Source organism: Hypanus sabinus, chromosome 27 (genome assembly GCF_030144855.1).
Source record: "Hypanus sabinus isolate sHypSab1 chromosome 27, sHypSab1.hap1, whole genome shotgun sequence".
Taxonomy (NCBI): Eukaryota; Metazoa; Chordata; class Chondrichthyes; order Myliobatiformes; family Dasyatidae; genus Hypanus; species Hypanus sabinus.
The window spans coordinates 32,977,722-32,990,016 of record NC_082732.1 but is presented as its reverse complement, the minus strand read 5'-3'; the positions used below and the strand labels follow the sequence as shown (position 1 = coordinate 32,990,016).

General features: G+C 41.4%; 1 protein-coding gene across 5 annotated transcripts in view; it reads left to right on the top strand.

Annotated features, from left to right (window-relative positions):
- tp73 (tumor protein p73) overlaps positions 1 to 12,295 on the top strand; it is a 164,559-nt gene that overhangs the window by 129,781 nt on the left and 22,483 nt on the right. For all 5 annotated transcript variants that reach the window (XM_059952184.1, XM_059952182.1, XM_059952183.1 and 2 more), the window contains one exon: positions 3,901 to 4,087. In XM_059952184.1, coding sequence (XP_059808167.1) covers positions 3,901 to 4,087 — 187 coding nt within the window. The remainder of the gene's footprint in view (positions 1 to 3,900; positions 4,088 to 12,295) is intronic.

The following is a 12,295-nucleotide window of genomic DNA, read 5'->3' as shown; positions in this document are numbered from 1 at the left end:
TAACCATATAACAATCACAGCACGGAAACAGGCCATCTCGGCCCTCCTAGTCCATGCCGAACTCTTAATCTCACCTAGTACCACCTACCTGCACTCAGCCCATAACCCTCCAGTCCTTTCCTGTCCATATACCTATCCAATTTTACCTTAAATGACACAACTGAACTGGCCTCTACTACTTCTACAGGAAGCTCATTCCACACAGCTATCACTCTCTGAGTAAAGAAATACCCCCTCGTGTTTCCCTTAAACTTCTGCCCCCTAATTCTCAAATCATGTCCTCTCGTTTGAATCTCCCCTACTCTCAATGGAAACAGCCTATTCACGTCAACTCTATCTATCCCTCTCAAAATTTTAAATACCTCGATCAAATCCCCCCTCAACCTTCTACGCTCCAACGAATAGAGACCTAACTTGTTCAACCTTTCTCTGTAACTTAAGTGCTGAAACCCAGGTAACATCCTAGTAAATCGTCTCTGCACTCTCTCTAATTTATTGATATCTTTCCTATAATTCGGTGACCAGAACTGCACGCAATATTCCAAATTTGGCCTTACCAATGCCTTGTACAATTTTAACATTACATCCCAACTTCTGTACTCAATGCTTTGATTTATAAAGGCCAGCGTTCCAAAAGCCTTCTTCACCACTCTATCTACATGAGACTCCACCTTCAGGGAACTATGCACTGTTATTCCTAGATCTCTCTGTTCCTCTGCATTCCTCAATGCCCTACCATTTACCCTGTATGTTCTATTTGGATTATTCCTGCCAAAATGTAGAACCTCACACTTCTCAGCATTACACTCCATCTGAGATGAGACAAGAACTAGGGGACATAGCCTCAAGATTTGGCGGAGTAGATTTAGGATGAAGATGAGGAGGAACTGCTTTTCCCAAAGAGTGGTGAATCTGTGGAATTCTCCAATGAAGCAGTGGAGGCTACCTCAGTAAATATGTTTAAGACAAGGTTGATAGATTTTTGCATAGTAGGGGAATTAAGGGTTATGGGGAAAAGGCAGTTAGGTAGAGATGAGTCAATAGTCAGATCAGCCATGATCTTATTGAATGGCAGAGCAGGCTCAACAGGCCAGATGGCCTACTCCTGCTCCTATTTCTTATGGTTTTTTTGTCCTTATCTCATAGGCATTCTACAAATTCACTCTCTTGTGTCCCAGCACCAACCTGATTTTCCCAATCTACCTGGATATTGAAATTCCCAAGGCTATTGTAACATTGTCCTTTTGACATGTGTTTTCTACCTTCCATTGTAATTTGTAGGCCACATCTTGGCTACTATTTGGAGGCTTGTATATAACTCCATCAGGGTATTTTTACCCTTGCGGTTTCTTAAGTCTACCCACAAGGATTCTACATCTTCTGATCCTATGTCACCTCTAAGGATTCAATTTCATTTTTTTTTACCAACAGAGCCATCCCACCTCCTCTGCCTACTTGCCTATCCTTGTGTTGCAATGTGTATTCTTGAATGTTAAGCTCCCAACTATGATCTTTCAGCCACGACTCAATAATGCCCATAACGTCATACCTACAAAACTCTTCACTTTGCTATAACATCGTCTACTTTATTCTGCATACTGCATGTATTCAAATACACCTTCAGTCCTGTATTCATCACCCTATTTTGATTTTGTCCCTTTGTTAGACTGACTGCAATTTTGCCCTATCATTTGCCTATCCTTCCTGAAAGTCTCACTGCAGATTGCACCTAGTTGTATACTAATTGCCCGATCCTCAACCCTCAACTCTGGTTCCCATATCCCCCTGCCAAATTAGTTTAAACCCTCCCCAACAGCTCTAGCAAACCTGCCTTCAGGGATATTGATCCCCCTCGTGTTCAGAAGTAACCCATCTCTTTTGTATAGTTCATTTCTTCCTAGAAGAAATCCTAACGATTAAGAAAGCTGAAGCCCTGCCCCCTGCACCATTCATCATCCTTACATTCATCTGCTGAATCATCCTATCCTTACCCTCAATGGCTCATGGCATAGGCAGCAATCCAGAGATTACTATGATGAAGGTCATGCTTTTCAGTTTTCTGGCTAACTCCCTAAATTCTCTCTTCAGTACCTCCTCCCTTTTCCTACCTATGTCATTGGTGCCAATATTTACCAAGAATTATGACTGCTCACTCTCCCCTTTTATAATGCCATGGATACGATCCAAGATGTCCCTAACCCTGGCACCTGGGAGGCAACATACCATCTGGGTGTCTCTTACACATCCACACGTCTACTTGAGGACCCGAGTTATAGAGAAAGGTTGAATATGTTAGGACTTTGTTCCCTAGAACGTATAAGATTGAGCAGAGATTTGATAGGGGTATATAAACTTATGAGGTCTATAGATAGGGCAAGTGCAAGTAGGCTTTTTCCATAGGCTTAGGTTGGATGACACTACAACTGGAGGTCATGGGTTAAGAGTGAAAGGTGAAATGTTTAAGGGGAACAGGAGAGGAAATTTCTTCACTCAGAGGGTGGTGAGAGTGTGGAATGAGTTGCCAGCGCAAGTTATGGATGCAGAGTCAATTTCAATATTTAAGAGAAATTTGGATAAGTACATGGATGGGAGAGGTATGGAGGGCTATGGTCCAGGTGCAGGTCAATGGTTCAGTACAAACCAGATGGGCCAAAGGGCTTGTTTCTATGCTGTAATGTTCTATGACTTTACCATTTTCCATCTATCACATCTCAGTTGTTAATTCATTTCTCCTTCCCACCCACCACCATCGCCTCACCTGGTCTCTCCTATCACCTTGTACTCCTTCCCCTCCCCTACCTTCTTATTCTGGCTTCTGCCCCCTTCCTTTCCGGATATCCATCTGCTGTTAGAGAGGGAGTCTGTGAGTGGCCTATTGCTGTATGGCAGGCAGGATGACTTCTGCGTTCATGTGGTGTCTCTCTCTTTTGATGTTGTCAGAGGTTGTTACCGTGGTTCTGTGTTTATTGATTGAATTATTGCATTTATGGATTGTGGACTTTCTGAGACTTATGGTTTCAATATTCTGTGTTTTTGCCCATTCCTTTCCGTTTTATTGTGCGAGGGAAAGGGATTTTGGGGTTGATGTTCTTGTTGCATACTGTTATTTTTTTGTGGGGGGAGGGGTTGATCATCAGGCTGCCATCCTTTTTTGTGCAGAGGGTGGGTGGGTTTGATGTTTCTCTCAGAATGACTTTCATGGTTTTTCTTTGCATCATGGCTATCTGGAGAAGAGGAATCTCAGAGTTGTATATGGATACATACTTTGGTAATAAATGAACCTTTGATATCTCCAGCTGGTTTAATTGTTTACAAGTTGAACGATCTACAATGTTGAGTTTTTTACAGTAGAAACAACCCATTCCCAGTTTTTTACACTATATTGTAGAGGAAATCCAAGCACTGATCAGTTTATTTCACTGCCTCTCTATTTCACAGAAGTGTAATGATTATCAATACAGCCAACCTGGGTTCAATTCCCACCACTCCCTTTAAGGAGTTTGTGGTTCTCCCCGTGACCATGTGAGTTTCCTCCTGGTGCTCCAGTTTCCTCCCACAGTCCAAAGACATACCGGTTGGTAGGTTAGTTGGTCATTGTAAATTATCCCGTGATTAGTCTAGGATTAAATTGGGGGATCGCTGGGTGGCGTGGCTCTAAGGGCCAGAAGGATCTACTCCACGTTGTATCTCCATTATAAAAAAATCCAGTAATTTACCTATTTAATTCATGCACCATTGCACTATATGGATATTTATAAAATGTGTATAGAATTAAATGTGGGATTATCCAACTCCATCCGATAACTTGTGAAATTACTGTGGAAGAATGACAAATGAGGCATGATGAAGAAGTTCATGTGTTTTTAATTACTGCTTTCTATGTGTTATTTCTTTTTATAGTATTCACCACTGCTGAAGAAACTTTACTGTCAGATTGCAAAGACGTGTCCCATCCAAGTGAAACTGGCTTCGCCACCACCTCCGGGCAGTGTAGTGCGTGCAATGCCAGTTTATAAAAAGGCTGAACATGTGACTGAAGTGGTGAAACGTTGCCCCAATCATGAACTTGGCAGAGACTTCAATGATGGTGAGTGGATGTCCCTGAAATGCAATGCAATTTCTGTCTCCTTGTGCCTTTTCAGTGCTCTTCATGCACAAGATTTTGAAGTATAGATCGTGTTGGAGGTGTGGCAGACAGAATTTCTTTTTTGTACCTTAGTATCATAGTAACAATACAATTTTTCTTCCTATCTTTCCTTCCTAATGGCACTGACCCACTTTGTCTATGTACAGAAATGAATGATCCTACACTCAATTGGAGGGCCATGCCTAGAGAGGAAATAGGTTGTAGCTTTGCATGTTATAGATGCTCAGCCCGAGAGCACAGCATTGCTGATTTTAGCTTTCTTCTTTAATTTTGTGTTTTTACTTATCCAGTCATCGGAAGAGCCTAATTCTTTCATTCAGCTACCTTTGCCTGAAAAATATAGGGGCTAATCCCTTAAGAGTGTTAGCTGCATGTCCAAGTGAAATAATAGGCCATACCATACCATACCACCAACCAAGAGTGAGTCCCACAAACTTACTTCCAGTGGTAGGCACCCCCATCTCCAATGAACACAGCCCCAGGCTTTTCACCAAGCCAAGTTGTAGCCCACCATCTCTGGAGTGAGTAATTCTTGGGAGTGTAAAAATTAAATGGAGTATAACTTGCCTTAGATTAAAACTTGCTTGAGGCTAGGTGTTAGAGTTGAGCACCAAGCTAGCAACTCGACCTCGTAAAAACCAGACAAAAGTGCTAAAGAAATGGCAAGGTTGCCGCCCAATGCACCACAAGGCACAGAGAGGAATAGCAATTGTAGAAAAGAATGCTGACTGATCTATTAACGTGCTTTATTTATTTGTGCTTACTTTTTATCCTGTATTTGACATTCTACTGAAGATTAGCTGCCCCATATTAACTGGAAGCTATAAGCCCATTCTCTATACTCAATTATTAGCCCCCTTCAGCTCTTTTATCCTACCCTCCAAAAGATGGTGTATCCATTACATAACATCCAGTCCCTCCTATTACTACAAATAAACCTTAGACTCATATCAACTCCCTTGTGTGTGATACATTTCCCTATTCACATGCAAAGTTTCTCTCTGTTCTATCTAAACCAAATTTATATTTAACTATCTAAACTTCTTGTCACTTTATAAACCACATTGGCTAAAAAGAAATCAAAACAAAACTAACTTTAAAATTGTTGGGATAAGGGGCTGAGCTGAAAAATCAGGAATTGGGAATTTTTCTCCCCAGCTTCTTTCTTTGTCTTTGCCCAGATTTCCTCCGCTTCCTCTGCTTAGGGAGTCAGTCAGACAAGAAAGCAAATTGATCAGTGATGTAACCTGGATATGACTCTCCCTCTGATTCTCCTAACTGAGCTGTTGGACAATACTTGGGTGTGTTCACCCCAGCAGCACAGGTAACTCAGAATACATGGGGTTGTACATGTGACCCCCTATCTTCACGATTAAATATGAGAAAGTGGTTCAATTGCACTATATCCATAAATGGAGATGAAACAATTGCCGAGGCTTCACAATTCAGCCTTTGCAGAAATTACCCAATCAGTTTTTTTGCGCAATGGCAAGCCTTTACTGAAGAACAGTAATTTGCCATTTACATCTACACTCTGAAGAAAAGTTGCAGCCAGCTGTGTCTGCAAACTAAACGTTTATCTACTCCTCCTATCAGTCATCTGCAGATAAGGCTTTGTTATGATTACCATCTGTATTATATCTGCCAAACAGGTTGTGTAAGCTTTGTAAGCAGCCGTAGCACAGCTCATTGTACTACCAGTGTTTACCAAGGTTGGTAAAATCTACTTGCAAGCACAGTGTTAAAGTATCTCCAGTTGAAAGCTTCTTGCTGCATTTACTCTGTGGATATTGTAGTTCTGATCCTTTGTCCCTTCTGATCACACACATTGCAATAATGCAAGCATTGGTGAAAATTAATCATCCTGATGTCAGGCCCTGTTTTCCTAACAAACTTCTGGGATTCCCTAGATATGATAATACAGTACCAGTGCAAGAGAGATGAGAAAGGTTGGTAGTTTCATCTCCAATCTGCCCTGATTTTGCTAGGTAGCACGCCAATTGATCTCTGTATTTTTGGACTGGTGAAGGAAAAAATAAACCAGGGTCACACTGTGGTTGCAATCCATGAAGATAGGATCACACAAAAGTTTGTCTGTGGACAACCCGCCATCGATATCTGTCAAGAGACATGCACACAGAATTGCTGTGGGTGGGACAGATGAAGCTATAGTGCATTTATGGCTTTGTATTCCAACGTGAGGAGAGAAGGGGAAATTTTATCTTGGTTAGTACTGTCAATACTTTATTTATTCATATTTTATTAGAAATAGATGGGTCGCCATGGTAACATTGCAGCTAGCGTGATGCTATTACAGCCCAGGGCATCAGAGTTCAGACTTCAATGTAAGACTTCATCTGTAAGGAGTTTGTATGTCCTCCCCATGAACGCATAGGTTTCTTCCCACATTCCAAAGATGTACCAGCTACTAGATTAATTGGTCATTATAACTTGTCCTGTGATTATGTTACAGTTAAATAAGTGGGTTTGGTGGGTGATGTGGTTTGTTGGGCCAGAAAAGCTTATACCACATTGTATCTTTAAAGAAAATAAATAAAAAAATAAATATTAAAATGGAGTAAATTAGTCAATATCTAAGTCAAGTTTATTCTCATCTGCACAATTGAATTGACTTTATTTCTTAACATCCTTCACATACATGAGGAGGAAATATTTTTATGTTTCATCTCTGTCCAAATGTGCAATCTGTATTCATAGTAATTTATAATAAATAAAACAGTCAATGTAACATAGAAATACACTCAAATCAATATGGGTTAATCAGTCTGATGGCCTGGTGAAAGAAGCTGTCCTGGAGCCTGTTGGTCCTGGCTTTTATGCTGCGGTACCGCCTCCCAGATGGTAGCAGCTGGAATAGATTGTGGTTGGGGTGACTCAGGTCCCCAGTGATCCACAAGTAGATGTGTGCACAGGTGCAAAGTACAGCAGCATCACAGGCACTTAGCATTAGAGACAACGTTTACAAGAAAAACATAAATAATACAAAATTATGCAAGGAAGAACAGAATTAGAACAAAATTAATAACAGTCTTCACTATGAAAGTCACTCACAGTCTGCTGGAAGTCCATGAGTGTCAGTGGACAGAAGTGAGTGCAATTGCTATTACTAGGGAGAAGGTGCTTAGAAAACTAAAAAGTAGCCTGGTCACCTGGATCAGGTGGACTACATCCCAGTGTTCTGAAAAAGGTAGCTGAAGGGATTGTGGAGGCATTAGTAATGATCTGTCAAGAATCACTAAATTCTGGCATGGTTCGAGAGGGCTGGAAAATTACAGATGTCACTCCTCTCTTCAAGAAGGCTATGAAGTAGAAGGAAGCAAAATATAGGCTAGTTAGCCTGACTTCAGTGGTTGGAAAGATGTTGGAGTTGATTGTAAAGGATGTGGTTTTGGGGTACTTGGAGACACATGATAAACTCAGCATGATTTCCTTAAGAGAAAATCTTGCTTGAAAAATCTGTTTGAATTCTTTGAGGAAAGAACAAGCAGGATAAACAAAGGAGAATTGGTGGATGTTATTTACATGGATTTTCAGAAGTTTTTTGAGAAGGTGCTTAACAAGTTAAGAGCCCATGGTAATACAGGAAAGATACTAGCAGGGACAGTGCATTGGGTGATTGGTAGGAGGCAAGGATTGGGAATAAAGGGAGCCTTTCTGAATGGCTGCCGGTAACTTGTGGTGATCCACAGGGGTCTGTGTTGGGAGTGCTTCTTTTTACATTATATGTCAATAATTTAGATGAATGAATTGATGGCTTTGTGGCCAAGTTTGTGGACGATACGAAGACAGGTGGAGGGGCAAGTAATCCTGAGGAAGCAGGGAGGCTACAGAAGGACATGGACAGATTAGAAGAATGGGCAAAGAAGTGGCAAATGGAATACAGTGTTGGGAAGTGTATGGTCATGCACTTCGGTAGGAGGAATAAAAGCATAGTCTATTTCCTAAACAGGGAGAAAGTTTAAAAATCTGAGAGGCAAAGGGACTTGGGAGATCTCATAAAGGATTCCCTAAAGGTTAACTTGAGTCGGTATTGAGGAAGGCAAATACAATGTTAGCATTCAAGTCAAAAGAACTAGAATATAAAAGTGAGGATATAATGCTGAGACTTTACAAAGTATTTATGAGGCCTTGCTTGGAGTATTATTAGCAGTCTTGGGCCCCTTATTTAAGAAAGGATGTGCTGATTTTGAGGAGGTTCACGATAATAATTCCGGGAATGAAAGGGTTATTGTATGAGCAGCATTTGATGGCTCTGGGCCTTTACTCACTGGAATTTATAAGAATGAGGGGGGAATTTCATTGAAACCTATTAAATGTTGAAAGGCCTAGATAGAGTGGATATGGAGAACATATATCCTGTTGTGGGGGAGTCTAAGAATAGTCTCAGAATAGAGGGACATCCTTTTAGAATAGAGATAAAGAGGAATTTCTTTAGTCAGAGGGTGGTGAATCAGTGGACTTCATTGCCAAAGGCAGCTGTGGAGGCCAGATCATTGGTGTATTTAAGGCAGAAGCTGATAGGTTATTGATTAGTCAGGGTGGGAAAGGTTATGGTAATACAGTTATATTAATAGCAAAAGGATAGTGAGGGATAAAATTGGTCCCTTAGAGAATCAGAGTGGACAGCTATGTGTGGAGCCAAAAGAGATGGGAGAGATTTTGAGCAATTTCTTTTCTTTGGTATTCACTAAGGAGAAGGATGTTGAATTGTGTAAGATAAGGGAAACAAGTAGGGAAGTTATGGAAACTATGATGATTAAAGAGGAGGAAGTACTGGCATGTTTAACCATATAACCATATAACAATCACAGCACGGAAACAGGCCATCTCGGCCCTCCTAGTCCGTGCCGAACTCTTAATCTCACTAGTCCCACCTACCCGCGCTCAGCCCATAACCCTCCACTCCTTTCCTGTCCATATACCTATCCAATTTTACCTTAAATGACACAACTGAACTGGCCTCTACTACTTCTACAGGAAGCTCATTCCACACAGCTATCACTCTCTGAGTAAAGAAATACCCCCTCATGTTTCCCTTAAACTTCTGCCCCCTAACTCTCAAATCATGTCCTCTCGTTTGAATCTCCCCTACTCTCAATGGAAACAGCCTATTCACGTCAACTCTATCTATCCCTCTCAAAATTTTAAATATCTCGATCAAATCCCCCCTCAACCTTCTACGCTCCAATGAATTGAGACCTAACTTGTTCAACCTTTCTCTGTAACTTAAGTGCTGAAACCCAGGTAACATCCTAGTGAATCGTCTCTGCACTCTCTCTAATTTATTGATATCTTTCCTATAATTCGGTGACCAGAACTGCACGCAATATTCCAAATTTGGCCTTACCAATGCCTTGTACAATTTTAACATTACATCCCAACTTCTGTACTCAATGCTTTGATTTATAAAGGCCAGCGTTCCAAAAGCCTTCTTCACCACCCTATCTACATGAGACTCCACCTTCAGGGAACTATGCACTGTTATTCCTAGATCTCTCTGTTCCTCTGCATTCCTCGATGCCCTACCATTTACCCTGTATGTTCTATTTGGATTATTCCTGCCAAAGTGTAGAACCTCACACTTCTCAGCATTAAACTCCATCTGCCAACGTTCAGCCCATTCTTCTAACTGGCATAAATCTCCCTGCAAGCTTTGAAAACCCACCTCATTATCCACAACACCTCCTACCTTAGTATCATCGGCATACTTACTAATCCAATTTACCACCCCATCATCCAGATCATTTATGTATATTACAAACAACATTGTGCCCAAAACAGATCCCTCAGGCACCCCGCTAGTCCCGGCCTCCATCCCGATAAACAATTATCCACCACTACTCTCTGGCATCTCCCATCTAGCCACTGTTGAATCCATTTTATTACTCCAGCATTAATACCTAACGACTGAACCTTCTTAACTAACCTTCTATGTGGAACTTTGTCAAAGGCTTTGCTGAAGTCCATATAGACTACATCCACTGCCTTACCCTCGTCAACATTCCTCGTAACTTCTTCAAAAAATTCTATAAGGTTTGTCAAACATGACCTTCCACACACAAATCCATGCTGGCTACTCCTAATCAGATCCTGTCTATCCAGATAATTATTAATACTATCTCTAAGAATACTTTCCATTAATTTACCCACCACTGATGTCAAACTGACAGGTCTATAATTGCTAGGCTTACTTCTAGAACCCTTTTTAAACAATGGAACCACATGAGCAATACGCCAATCCTCCGGCACAATCCCCGTTTCTAGTGACATCTTAAAGATCTCCGTCAGAGCTCCTGCTATTTCTACACAAACTTCCCTCAAGGTCCTGGGGAATATCCTGTCAGGACCCGGAGATTTATCCACTTTTAAATTTATTAAAAGCGCCAGTACTTCCACCTCTTTAATTGTCATAGGTTCCATAACTTCCTTACTTGTTTCCCACACCTTACACAATTCAATATCCTTCTCCTTAGTGAATACCGAAGAGAAGAAATCGTTCAAAATCTCTCCCATTTCCCTCGGCTCCACACATAGCTGACCACTCTGATTCTCTAAGGGGCCAATTTTATCCCTCACTATCCTCTTGCTTTTAATATAACTATAGAAACCTTTCGGATTTACTTTCACCTTATTTGCCAAACCAACCTCGTATCTTCTTTTAGCTTTTCTAATCTCTTTCTTAAGATTCCTTTTACATTCTTTATATTCCTCGAGCAATTCCTTTACTCCATGCTGCCTATATCTATTGTAGACATCCCTCTTTTTCCACACCAAATTTCTAATATCCCTTGAAAACCATGGTGCTTTCAAACCTTTAACCTTTCCTTTCAACCTAACAGGAACATAAAGATTCTGTACCCTCATAATTTCACCCTTAAATGACCCCCATTTCTCTATTACATCCTTCCCATAAAACAACTTGACCCAATCCATTCTCTCTAAATCCCTTCGCATCTCCTCAAAGTTAGCCTTTCTCCAATCAAAAATCTCAACTCTAGGTCCTGTCCTGTCCTTCTCCATAATTATATTGAAGCTAATGCTATTGTGATCACTGGACCCGAAGTGCTCCCCAACACATACATCTGTCAGCTGACCTATCGCATTCCCTAACAGGAGATCCAACACTGCCCCATCTCTAGTCGCTACTTCTATGTATTGTTGCAAAAAACTATCCTGCACACATTTCACAAACTCTAAACCATCCAGCCCTTTTACAGAATGAGCTTCCCAGTCTACGTGTGGAAAATTAAAATCTCCCACAATCACCACCTTGTGTTTACTACAAATATCTGCTATCTCCTTACACATTTGCTCTTCCAACTCACGCTCCCCATTAGGTGGCCTATAATACACTCCTATCAGTGTTACTACACCCTTCCCATTCCTCAATTCCACCCAAATACCCTCCCTAGAGGAGCTCTCTAATCTATCCTTCCAAAGCACCGCCATAAGATTTTCTCGGACAAGCAATGCAACACCTCCTCCTCTGGCCCCTCCTACTCTATCACACCTGAAGCAACTAAATCCAGGAATATTTAGTTGCCAATCACACCCTTCCTGCAACCATGTTTCACTAATAGCTACAACATAATAATTCCAGGTATCAATCCACGCTTTAAGCTCATCCACCTTTCTTACAATGCTCCTAGCATTAAAATAGATACATTTAAGATACTCTCCACCCCCTCCTTTCTTCTCATCCCTAACAATGCATTCAAATTTATTATCCTTTTCTTTCTTCTTCCCTACATCTTCGGGCTGAGCGCATCCCTTCTCCATCACCTGCCATTCCTCCCTCACACACTGTCTATTTACTTGCTCTACTGGTGAACTAACCTCCTTTCCCATAGTTTCCTCAAATTGATTCCCGCCCCCCCCCCCATCTTACTAGTTTAAAGTCTGCCCTGTAGCCCTAGCAAACCTCCCCGCTAGGATATTGGACCCCCAGGATTCAAGTGTAACCAGTCATTCTTGAACAGGTCACACCTGCCCCAGAAGAGGTCCCAATGATCCAGAAACTTGAATCCCTGCCCCCTGCTCCAATCCCACAGCCACGCATTCATCCTCCACCTAATTCTATTCCTACTCTCACTGTCGCGTGGCACAGGCAGTAATCCCGAGATTACT